Raw genomic sequence first — 13,049 nt, forward strand, 5'->3', positions numbered from 1 at the left:
AAGTCATTTAGCAGACGCTCTTATCCAGAGCGACTTACAAATTGGTGCATTCACCTTATGACATCCAGTGGAACCCAGTCATTATTCACCATCTCCCAGAAAATGCACTGTCAAAAGGCCGCATTTTATGTGACTTATTCTATTTATTTGTCAGTGTTCAATTACAACATCAATTTCATAAGAAATGTATAGCAGGCACAGCCACCTTTGTAGTTATGCAAACTATCATTGTTCATCCAATTTTAAACGTGTGGTTCCGCTGACTTGAATCATACTTTGTTTCCGAGGTAAACGACACTATTTGTTCAACTCGGGAATGAATGTTAGTATAACATTATATGTCTCATGCAGTTTACAGCAGGTATAAAGGGTGCATCGAAGCGCTTTTGGGCTAACTCCCTCAACAACGCAGCACATTAGTCAGTAACAATAATATCAAGAACAAGCCAAGAACAACAAGCAATAGGAGCAATATGAGACGTAGAATGCACAGTACTACACGGTCATAATGGACCGTACTTTACAAATATTGTAGAAAAAGCAGCATTGACTCTGTGTGTGACTTTTGAGTGCGTGTGGCTGGGTTTGTGTGTAAGGGTTGAATGCGCGGGTCGTCGGTGCAAATAGTCTCCAAAGGGCAGATAGTCTCTGAGATTAAACTAGTCTCTAAGGTGCAGTTCTGTGCAGGGAGGCAGCTAGAGTTAGCTGTTCAGCAGTCAGATGGGTCTAGTGGTAGTAGAATCCTCATAGCCTGCTGGTCCGAGACTGTGTACCAGGTGGTAACAGTGTGAACACGCCGTGGCTCAGGTGACTGGGGACTTGCAGGGGCTTGCTTCCATTCAACCACAAGAGCATTCATGAGGTCGGGGCACTGATGTTGGGCGATTAGGCCTGGATCGCAGCCGGTGTTCCAATTCATCCCAAAGGTGTTCGATGGGGTTGAGGTCAGGGCTCTGTGCAGGTCACATGGATCCACATGGATCTCCACAAACCATTTCTGTATGGACCTTGCTTTGTGCACGGGGGCATTGTCATGCTGAAACAGGAAAGGGGCCTTCTCCAAACTGTTGCCACAAAGTTGGAAGCACAGAATCGTCTAGAATGTCATTGTATGCTGTAGTGTTAAGATTTCTCCTCACTGGAACTAAGGGGCCTAGCCCAAACCATGAAATATAGCCCCAGACCATTACTCCTCCTCCACCAAACTTTACAGTTGGCACTATGCATTCGGGCAGGTTCTCCTGGCAGCCGCCAAACCCAGATTCGTCCGTCGGACTGCCAGATGGTGAAGCGTGATTCATCACTCCAGAGAACGCGTTTCCACTCCTCCAGAGTCCAATGGCGGTGAGCTTTACACCCCCCCAGTCGATGGTTGCCATTGCACAGGGTGATCTTAGGCTTGTGAGCGGCTGCTCAGTCATGGAAACCCATTTCATGAAGCTCTCAACAAACAGTTCTTGTGCTGACATTGCTTCAAGAGGCAGTTTGAAATTTGGAAGTGAGTGTTGCAACCAAGGACAGAGGATTTTTACCCGCTACACACTTCAGCACTCTGCGGTCCCATTCTGTGAGCTTGTGTGGCCTATCACTTCGCAGCTCAGCCATTGTTGCTCCTAGACATTTGCACTTCACAATAACGGCTCTTACAGTTGATGGGGGCAGCTCGAGCAGGGCAGAAATTTGACTAATTGACTTGTTTGACTACTTGACAGGGCGGCAGGTAGCCTAGTGGTTAGAGCATTGGCCTAGTAACCGAAAGGTTGCAAGATCAACTCCTCTGAGGAGACGAGGTTCCTAGGCTGTCACTGTTCCTCGGCCGTCATTGAAAATAAGAATTTGTTCTTAACTGACTTGCCTAGTTAAATAAAAAATGGTTGGACAGGTGGAATCTCTTTAACGGTGCCACGTTGAAAGTCACTGAGCTCTTCTGTAAGGCCAATCTTTGTCTATGGGGATTGCAGGGCTGTGTGCTCAATTTTTAAACACCCGTCAGCAACGGGTGTGGCTGAAATAGCCGAATCAAGGGCGTGTCCACATACTTTTGTACATATAGCGAATGCTCTTCTAAGTAAGTGTTTCCACAGACAAGGAGGACTCTATGGTATTTTCCCTGTAGCATCAACATTTACACTCTGTACTTAAAAGGCCGCACTGCTTCAAACGTACGCTGTCTAAATGTTTCCTCACTGTTGCCATGACATTAGCAGCGCGTTCATATCATATACATTACCACCAAGGGCGTCCATTTCAGAAAATGCAGAGGCTGTTCAAAAGGGGGGGGGGGGACGTGTTTGAAGGTGTAGCTGGAGCATTGGAGATTTGACCATTCTACCAACATTTTGACTAACATTTGCCTAACGCTAGCGCCCTTTACCTAACGCCATCAGTGGCAGCGGGAGCCGAAACGCGCACAGCTTGCACGCCTTAGCGGGGGACGGCGGTCAAGTGGCCTCTTGTGTTCCGCATGTAGCGGACTACAGTCTGATTTAGCACTTAGCAAATGTAGCTACCGACTAGCAACTACAGTCTGATTTAGCACTTAGCAAATGGAGCTACCGACTAGCAACTACAGTCTGATTTAGCACTTAGCAAATGGAGCTACCGACTAGCAACTACAGTCTGATTTAGCACTTAGCAAATGGAGCTACCGACTAGCAACTACAGTCTGATTTAGCACTTAGCAAATGGAGCTACCGACTAGCAACTACAGTCTGATTTAGCACTTAGCAAATGGAGCTACCGACTAGCAACTACAGTCTGATTTAGCACTTAGCAAATGGAGCTACCCGGCTTCACTGCAACACTCCAGCCGAAAGGGCATCTGCAGAGCACAACAGCTCGCATGTAGCTATTGTGAGCGAGTTCTTTGTGTGGATGCTTCCAACTCCTGGGAGACAGATAGATAGATGTATGAACTGAAAGTGTGTGTGTGGTGTGTACGGTGAGTAGGAGTTTGGAGTTCATGTGGCGTGACGGTGAATGGTGATGGCAGGCAAATTAGTTGGATGGAGAGGTCACAGGCGGAGGATGCCCCTAATAGCATATCTCAGATCAGCTTTTCCTTATCCCTGCCCTAACCGTAAACCTCTCAGAGATTAAATATAAACTGTCCCTGGATCTGTGCTTAGGGGCAACTTTCCAGTGGGAAAGATACAGGTTCAACTGCGGCAGGGTAGCCTAGTGGTTAGAGCGTTGGACTAGTAACCGAAAGGTTGCAAGATTGGATCCCCCGAGCTGACAAGGTAAAAATCTGTCGTTAACCCACTGTTAACCCACTGTTCCTAGGCCATCATTGAAAATAAGAATCTGTTCTTAACTGACTTGCCGAGTTAAATAAAGGTAAAAAAACATATCACAAGCCTTTTAAAAATGAGTAATGTCCCCTAAGCATCTCTGTTTACATCATCTGGGTTATATATTGAGGCCTAGACAAAAGAAGTGCTGGTTTGCTCTGATATCATCTCCAATATTTCAATGTAATTTAGGACTTCTGTTTCCAAACCCATGAGTCATTGTTTGTAAATCACAGTTCTCTCTCATTTGTGTCATTATTCGTTAGGCTTCACGTTGTTTTAGTCACAGGGTCATCTTTGTGTCTTCATACGGTAAAGCACCATTTACGTCTCAGAATGGAGAAACCTGTGGTACAGCCAGATGGCAAAGCAGTAAATGTGTGTGTCTGTACCCCTTTCTGCATCATGGTTGTAGGCATCTTGTTAAAGAATGTGTGGCAGGGTGTGTGTGTGTGTGTGTGTGTGTGTGTGTGTGAATGCATTAGTGTGTGCTGGTATGTTACAGTGTGTGTGTGTGTGTGTGTGTGTGTGTGTGTGTGTGTGTGTGTGTGTGTGTGTGTGTGTGTGTGTGTGTGTGTGCGCGCGCGAACGAACGTAAGTGTGTGTATGTGCACGAGAACTCAACACACCCCCCCCTGAGGTGTAGCTATAGCGTTATTGAACAGACACTGGTTTGTCATTGCTGTGTTCTATTCCAGAACGTCGCCTGCAGCCTACGGGACAACAGGACCCTGCCTGCCGCTGTTTAGACCCGCTGCAGCAACCCAACGGAGGCACACAGAGTGATGGTGATCTCAGTAACAGAACACAGCTTGTGCTATTATGACCCCGTCACCCCGAGTACCATCTAGTGTTAGCATTAGCGTACAGCCATCACAGTCCTTATGGCTTTTCAGACACTGACCAGAAATATGAGTCTATGGAGCTGAGATGATGCTGGTGGTTAGTGGTTTGGGGGTAATCATGGAGGTTGAGTAGGGGTGAGGGAACTTGGGGGGGGGGATTATGTGGAGAAATAGGAATTCCGGGGTGGGGAGTTCGCTGTGAGTGACGGTTTTTGACCGGTTGAACGGCGGTTGACATCCAGGCTCGTTCATACAGTTTGTATGCACCCTCGATGGGTGGCTGGGTGGGTGATGGCGGGAATGAGTGACGAAAGAAACGAGGGAATGGGAAAGAGGGGAGCGAAAGACAGAGGGGGCGATAAAATGGCTGATGATCCATATAGGAAAGGGGGGGGGGGTCGAGGGTTGATTGATGGAGAACAATGGACAAATAACGACCAGCGAGATAAAGATGTAACAGAAATAAGAACGGGGATGAGAGAGAGGGAGGAGGAGGAGATGAAAAGGGGGAGAAAAGAGGAGAGGGAAAAACCCACACTCACCCATCTCAGTCCCCTTTCCATGGGCGAACGAACGGTTAGCCCCTGCTAGATCAGCAGTTAGCGGCTGCCACGGAGAGCGAGTGAGGGAGCCCTCAGCAAAATGCCAAACGGACGGCTATTACGAGTGTGTGTGCCAGCGACAGGAAAAAGGGAGCGAAAGGAGAGAATGGGAGGAGGGGGAAGGGGGGGAAACGAGGGAGAAAGCCGAGGAGAGGAGCAGAGGAGAGAAGAGCAGAGTTGCGCGTTGCAGGCGCAATAGAGACACTATGACCCTATCAGGTCTGTGTCCTTTAAGCATTCCCCGAATTCCCCAAAATCCATCCTGTCCAAATCCCCTTTTACAAACAGAACGACAGATCACTTTCTTTCAATGAAGCCAATCACAGCTCCAGACTCTATTGACAGGTAGACGGATACACACATTCAAATAAAATGCAGAGCAAACGCTGTCGCAATGACACCCCGGTTACGGCTCCACAGGCTGTCACAAGAAGATGACAGGAATCGACCCCCTCCTCTCTGGGCTTCTTCATAAAGACCAGTCCATTTGGAGATGAGTGAAAGCTGTGTAACTGTTCCCCTGTTCCCCTGTTCTTTTTGACTCCTCTTTTTTCTATCTAACGCCTCTTGTCCTGTTGTCCCTCAGTATTGGGCTCGCTGTATTTCCTGTGGGGCTAGCGAAGGAACGGACTGCATTCAGCACTACCAGCAAGCTCCTTGCTCTCTCTCTCTCTCTTCATTGTACCTCCATACCTCTTCAGCTCTCTCCAGTCCAATCGTCTCTCTCTCTCTCTCTCTCTCTCTCTCTCTCTCTCTCTCTCTCTCTCTCTCTCTCTAAATATCAACTGGCTGCCACCCTTTCATCCCCTACTGTCAATCAAGGACACAACATAAAATAAACATCAGCCCGCCTCTCTCTCATGGGCGCACAAACACACACTAAAATACACACGCTAAAACACACACACTAAAACACACACACTAAAACACAGACAGACAGACAGGCATATAGTAACATACTCGCACAGTACAAAATCAAATCACATTTTATTGGTCACATACACATGGTTAGCAGATGTTAATGCAAGTGCAGCAAAATGCTTGTGCTTCTAGTTACGACAATGCAGTAATATCTAACAAGTAATCTAACAAATTCACAACAACTACCTTATACACACACATGTAAAGGGATGAATAAGAGTACGTACATATAAATACATGGATGAGTGATGGCCGTGCGGCATAAGCAAGATGCAGTAGATGGTGTAGAATACAGTATATACATATGAGATGAGATGAGTAATGTAGGATATGTAAACATTAATTTCAGAACCTTGTGGTCATTTTTCAAAACTCTAGACACAAAACTCAAAACTGTCATCAGTTGTAACACAGGCTGTCCAATGTTCAAAACATTGCATAGTGCATTCATAGCTTTAAAGAAACCTTGCACTTGCAGAATCATTGGTTTAAATAACTAATTTATCATGAAATACCATAGAAACATTCATTTAGATCACACAATATACCGATAGTTTCACTGTGTAGTTGTTAGTACAATCATTAAATATTGTAGTACAAAATATGTGATACATGTTTGTTTATGGTACTACACGTAAATACATCACTGTAAAAGGACTAGTAAAGATAATACTACAGACACAGTGGAATCATTGAACAAAATCTGACATTTATTGATGAAATACAATAAAATCACTCATAGGTTCCTTTTGAATCAGAGCAAAAATAATTATCTAGAAAAAAGAAAAAAACTACAGTAAAACATCAACTGCGGTGTTCCTCACCTGGCTTACTGTAAAAAGCTGAACAAAGGATTGATTACTGTATTTCTATATTTCCATCAACCCTGTCTTGTGGATTTGGCCACAGGTTCTCATCCACATCACAATGGATGTTTTCATTAGCCAAACATCTTGGGAAGAATCTTCGGGAAAATCCAGGCCTGACACTGGTCTGCAGTGGTGTCATTGCATGCGTCATCCATGGCCTGGAGAAGGGCGGCTTGTTCGCGAGGGCGCCTATCATATACCTTCCACCCCCATGTGGAGAAAACTTCTTTATTTGGGTTTTAGGAAATGAGAGTATGGGGGTGAGTACAGGGTGGTAAATTGTGGATGGGCCTGAAACCATGCTTGCACCATTTAAGCATGGTGGAACCTGATATTATCCCACACAATGACATAGGTCATTTCCTGACACCACACTCCGAGGGCCCACACCTCCTCCCTGTGGGCCGTCTCGTTGCTGTTGGTCGTCAAGCCTACCACTGTGGTGTCGTTTGCAAACTTGATGATTGAGTTGGAGGCGTGCATGGCCACGCAGTCCTGGGTGAACAGGGAGTACAGGAGAGGGCTGAGAACGCACCATTGTGGGGCCCCAGTGTTGAGGATCAACGGGGTGGAGATGCTGTTTCCTACTAGTAACACCCTGAAATTCCCTGCACAAACTCACAGGCATATCCATTTCTATCCACACACTACAAAGCAGATCATATTATGTTTATAAATCACAGTAACAAACGCAAGCATACAGTGTACACACACATGCACACACACACACACAAGCACACACACACACAGACAGACTCAACCTGCGGTTAAAAAAACATAAGGCAGATGGTTATGTGAGAGAAGAAATCCATCACGGATAGCGTGTGTGTGTGTGTGTGTGTGTGTGTGTGTGTGTGTGTGTGTGTGTGTGTGAGCATCCAGTGAGGATAGGATAAAGGGAAAGGGAATGCCTGATCACAGGGGGAGACAGGGCTCATAAACCTTATGCCCTACAGGAGTGTTACGTACCGTCCCTCACAATACATTACATTTACCTCCCTTATCCTCCTTTCTCCCCTCTTTCATCCTCTCTCCCTCTCAAAGTAGAGTCCCCCTGGGGCATGATGTGTAGGTACTTCACTCCCCCCCCTCTCTCTCTCTCTCCCTCATCACACACACACACACACACACACACACACACACACACACACACACAGACACACGCACACACACACACACACACTACACTACACTACACTACACAAAAACAGGCACAATAACACAATAACACATTTGCTATGGAAAGCTCCCTAAATCAATGGTGCACACATCTCTATATCCATTTTCATTGGGTCTGGCACTATTCAGGGTATTTCTATGTTGTAACTGCCACTGGGTGCTTAGGATAAAGCAGGAAATGAGAACCACTTACTGGGACGTTATGGACATAAAGAGCATAGCTAGCTTCAGATCTTTATATGAGATCGGGACGAGAGAAAACGAGAACAACTGAAAGAGGAAATAAATTGGGGGAAATCGAATGTGAGGTGATGCAAATTTATATCAAATAAATAAGAACAAATTGAGTCACGACCGGTCATGAAATCAATACTACCTAGATTTTCAGAAGGATGAGACTCGACCGATCATGAAATCAATACTACCTAGATATTCAGAAGGATGAGACACGACCGATCATGAAATCAACGCTGCCTAGATTTTCAGAAGGATGAGACTCGACCGGTCATGAAATCAACGCTGCCTAGATATTCAGGATGAGACACGACCGATCATGAAATCAACGCTGCCTACATTTTCAGAAGGATGAGACTCGACCGGTCATGAAATCAACGCTGCCTAGATATTCAGGATGAGACACGACCGATCATGAAATCAACGCTGCCTACATTTTCAGAAGGATGAGACTCGACCGGTCATGAAATCAACGCTGCCTAGATTTTCAGAAGGATGAGACTCGACCGGTCATGAAATCAACGCTGCCTAGATATTCAGGATGAGACTCGGCCGATCATGAAATCAATGCTGCTTAAATATTCAGAAGGATGATAGATGACCGGGATATCTAGTACGTCAGAATTGAAACTATAAAACTGATCAGAGTCAGCCTAGATGTAATACAAATGTCTAGCTACACACACATACAAAAATTAACACACATCTACACACACACACACACACACACACACACACACACACACACACACACACACACACACACACACACACACACACACACTGTAACATACCAGCACACACTAATGCATTCACACACACACACACACACACACACACACACTGTAACATACCAGCACACACTAATGCATTCACACACACACACACACACACACACAAACACAGCTTGACATTAGTGTCCCCTGCTTAAGGGCAGTGCGCTACCCAAGTCCCTTTATCTGCATGTAACAACTGTGGTGTTTTATCGTCCCCGTTCACTCATACTGTCCTCTCCTTTCCGGGCCCGTCTGTGTGGTCCCACTGTTCACCACAGCCTGAGAACACTATGGCGGGGAAAGCCAGAGAGAGCGATAGAGAAAGAGGGAGAGAGAGAGAGAGAACGTCAGAAAGGTGTGTTAGGAAGACTACGAAGGAGAAAGTGGGTGAGGGAGAGAGATAGAAAAAGAGAGAGGGGGTAGAAAAGAGGAGAACTGACATTCAGCCCCGGCGCCATACCTCGCCTGTGGAATAATGATTAGGCTCTCAGCATGCCGGTCACATATGCTCTACTATCAATGAGTGAGTGAGTGAGAGAGAGAGAGGGAAGGAGGGAAGAGAGGGAGCAGGAGAGCGACACATTGAGGGAGCAACAAAGTGAATAAGAGAGTGTAGAGTGAAAGAGGATTGAGACGGAGGGGAGGATAGCGAGAGGGGGAGGGAAGCAATGAAGCGCAGTGATGTCGAGGTATGGGGGGGGGGGGGTGCAGTATGAGAATGAAGATGTTGGGAGGCACACACTTGGGACCCACATGCGCGTGGTGAGGGCATAGGTCGTGGCCAGGGTGGGCAGAAATACAAGCAATTGGGGGCTTTGCCAGGAGAACCACAGGTCAAAAGATGGTACACAGTACTTGAATTATGTGCAGAAAATAACAGCGTGTACGACTGTAAATGTGAGGATATGATTCTAGACTAAAAACAACAGAGAAAAGATGAACAGGAAGAGAATGTCCCCTCAAACCAGGAAGAATACATCCTCTCAAAACAGGAAGGACATGTCCCCTCAAACCAGGAAGAATACACCCTCTCAAAACAGGAAGGACATGTCCCCTCAAACCAGGAAGAATACATCCTCTCAAACCAGTTTTCACACGTCTACATGTTAAAGCCTCCCCTTTGTGGGAACAACTGTCATTAGCGTCACGATATGGCGTATTTAGCATGACGCAAATTGTGAAATATGAAATGTCTGAGAAAATGAATTGCTGAGATTTCACTACCGTACTGCCTAGATGAAATAATCTATCTTGTTTGTGTGGCTTCTCCAGGTCATCGTCCAAATTTGAGGTGTGAAGAAGACAAAATGAAGTAACTATGACGAATCGCCATAATATAAATTCTGAAAGCACGGTTGAGCAGAAATAAACTCTGAACGTCCGAATGTTAAATGCTCCAATGATTCATTGAAGCTCCGAAATGTCAAAAAGGAGTTGCAACATTGATGTTTACGTGGACAAAGTGCTTACGTGAAATGTGACAAGACTTGGCACAAACATTTGGGAGGTTAAACACTCCGTCTCACCACCATCTAGATCCCTCAAACTCAACTCTGGACCTCAAAGCCAGTTCCACTGCGATTTGTCATTGTTACACTCTAATCTGGGCCTGATTTAGACCTGGGACAGCAGGTGGGTGCATTTAATTAACACACACACACACACTACATGTTAATGTTTTTAAATGTATGTCAATTGTAAAGTCTTTTGTCTGTAATGTATTTTCGTTATGTGTTGGACCCCCAGTAAGACTAGATGTCTACATTGGAGTCAGCTAATGGAGATCCTAATCAATCAACGACAACAACAAACATCTGTCACACAAATCAGTGGAAAGAGTTGTTAGAGGTTTTCACTACTTCAATTAGTAGACACGTGGAGTAAGTGGCAAGTGCACCATGCCCTGTCTCAAGTGCATCATGCCCTGTCTCAAGTGCACCATGCCCTGTCTCAAGTGCACCATGCCCTGTCTCAAATGCACCATGCTCTGTCTCAAGTGCACCATGCCCTGTCTCAAGTTCATCATGCCCTGTCTCAAGTGCACCATACCCTGTCTCAAGTGCACCATGCCCTGTCTCAAGTGCACCATGCCCTGTCTCAAGTGCACCATGCCCTGTCTCAAGTGCACCATGCCCTGTCTCAAGCACCATGCCCTGTCTCAAGTTCATCATGCCCTGTCTCAAGTGCATCATGCCCTGTCTCAAGTGCACCATGCCCTGTCTCAAGTGCACCATGCCCTGTCTCAAGTGCATCATGCCCTGTCTCAAGTGCACCATGCCATGTCTCAAGTGCATCATGCCCTGTTTCAAGTTCATCATGCCCTGTCTCAAGTGCACCCTGCCCTGTCTCAAGTTCATCAAGCCCTGTTTCAAGTTCATCATGCCCTGTCTCAAGCCCTGTTTCAAGTTCATCATGCCCTGTCTCAAGTGCACCATGCCCTGTCTCAAATGCACCATGCCCTGTCTCAAGTGCACCATGCCCTGTCTCAAGTTCATCATGCCCTGTCTCAAGTGCACCATACCCTGTCTCAAGTGCACCATGCCCTGTCTCAAGTGCACCATGCCCTGTCTCAAGTGCACCATGCCCTGTCTCAAGTGCACCATGCCCTGTCTCAAGTGCACCATGCCCTGTCTCAAGTGCATCATGCCCTGTCTCAAGTGCATCATGCCCTGTCTCAAGTGCATCATGCCCTGTCTCAAGTGCACCATGCCCTGTCTCAAGTTCATGATGCCCTGTCTCAAATGCACCACACCCTGTCTCAAGTGCACCATGCCCTGTCTGAAGTGCACCATGCCCTGTCTCAAGTGCACCATGCCCTGTCATGCTTGTATCCAAGAATTGCTGACGTTTGCTGAACATTCAGAACATTCAGATTAAGACACAGCAAAATAGTTATTTTTAATGCTCTTTAGGGATTTCCACACTACTGAGCCAAACCGAGCCAAGCTGTACTGAGCTGGCCAGGTTACACATTCACCATAGTTGCTGGAACCGTGCTTTAAAATGACAATGTGAAAAGAAAATATCCAAACCATCACAGTGGTTTTTGGGTGATCACTTTAGTGTGAAAAAGGTAAATATGTCAGCACGTTAGTGTGAAACAGGTAAATATGTCAGCATATTAGTGTGAAACAGGTAAATATGTCAGCATATTAGTGTGAAACAGGTAAATATGTCAGCACGTCAGTGTGAAACATGTAAATATGTCAGCATGTTAGTGTGAAACAGGTAAATATGTCAGCACGTCAGTGTGAAACATGTAAATATGTCAGCATGTTAGTGTGAAACATGTAAATATGTCATGTTAGTGTGCACAGGTAAATATTGTCAACGTCAGTGTGAAACAGGTAAATATGTCAGCATATTAGTGTGAAACAGGTAAATATGTCAGCATATTAGTGCAGACGCTCTTATCCAGGAAACAGGTAAATATGTCAGCATCGACTTAGTGTCGGAAACTAAAATGGATAAAAATATCAGTGTGAAACATGTAAATATGTCAGCATGTTAGTGTGAAACAGGTAAATATGTCAGCACGTCAGTGTGAAACATTGATTGGACATGAAAAATACAAACCTGTAAATATGTCAGCATGTTAGTAAATATGTCAGATCAAACAGGTAAATATGTCAGCATGTTAGTGTGAAACAGGTAAATATGTCAGCATGTTAGTGTGAAACAGGTAAATATGTCAGCATGTTAGTGTGGAAACATGTAAATATGTCAGCATATTAGTGTGTGTAAAATCCCTACGGTGAATATTAGTGTGAAACATGTAAATATGTATGAAAGAAATATGTCAGAAACAGGTAAATGTCTCCACGTTAGTGTGAAACAGGTAAATATGTCCGTACTTTAGTGTGAAACAGGTAAATATGTCAGCACGTTAGTGTGAAACATGTAAATATGTCAGCACGTTAGTGTGAAACAGGTAAATATGTCAGCATGTTAGTGTGAAACATGTAAATATGTCAGCATATTAGTGTGAAACATGTAAATATGTCAGCATGTTAGTGTGAAACAGGTAAATATGTCAGCACGTCAGTGTGAAACATGTAAATATGTCAGCATATTAGTGTGAAACAGGTAAATATGTCAGCACGTTAGTGTGAAACATGTAAATATGTCAGCATGTTAGTGTGAAACAGGTAAATATGTCAGCATGTTAGTGTGAAACATGTAAATATGTCAGCATGTTAGTGTGAAACAGGTAAATATGTCAGCACGTCAGTGTGAAACATGTAAATATGTCAGCATGTTAGTGTGAAACAGGTAAATATGTCAGCATATTAGTGTGAAACAGGTAAATATGTCAGCACGTCAGTGTGAA

The 13,049-nt window shown here is 45.1% G+C and overlaps 1 protein-coding gene and 1 pseudogene across 1 annotated transcript; one reads left to right on the forward strand and one right to left on the reverse strand.

Moving 5' to 3' along the window:
- Positions 1 to 13,049, reverse strand: part of LOC115128367 (glutamate receptor ionotropic, kainate 5-like) — a 136,682-nt pseudogene that overhangs the window by 104,145 nt on the left and 19,488 nt on the right.
- On the forward strand, positions 10,868 to 11,596 carry LOC135571522 (NFX1-type zinc finger-containing protein 1-like). Its single transcript, XM_065018122.1, has one exon. The coding sequence runs from the start codon at positions 10,868 to 10,870 to the stop codon at positions 11,594 to 11,596; it is 729 nt and encodes a 242-aa protein (XP_064874194.1).

The sequence above is a fragment of the Oncorhynchus nerka genome, linkage group LG4, assembly GCF_034236695.1.
Source record: "Oncorhynchus nerka isolate Pitt River linkage group LG4, Oner_Uvic_2.0, whole genome shotgun sequence".
NCBI lineage: Eukaryota > Metazoa > Chordata > Actinopteri > Salmoniformes > Salmonidae > Oncorhynchus > Oncorhynchus nerka.

Coding starts and splice junctions, on each gene's coding strand:
- LOC135571522 (XM_065018122.1), top strand. CDS start 10,868: ATGCCCTGTCTCAAGTTCATCATGCCCTGTCTCAAGTGCATCATGCCC.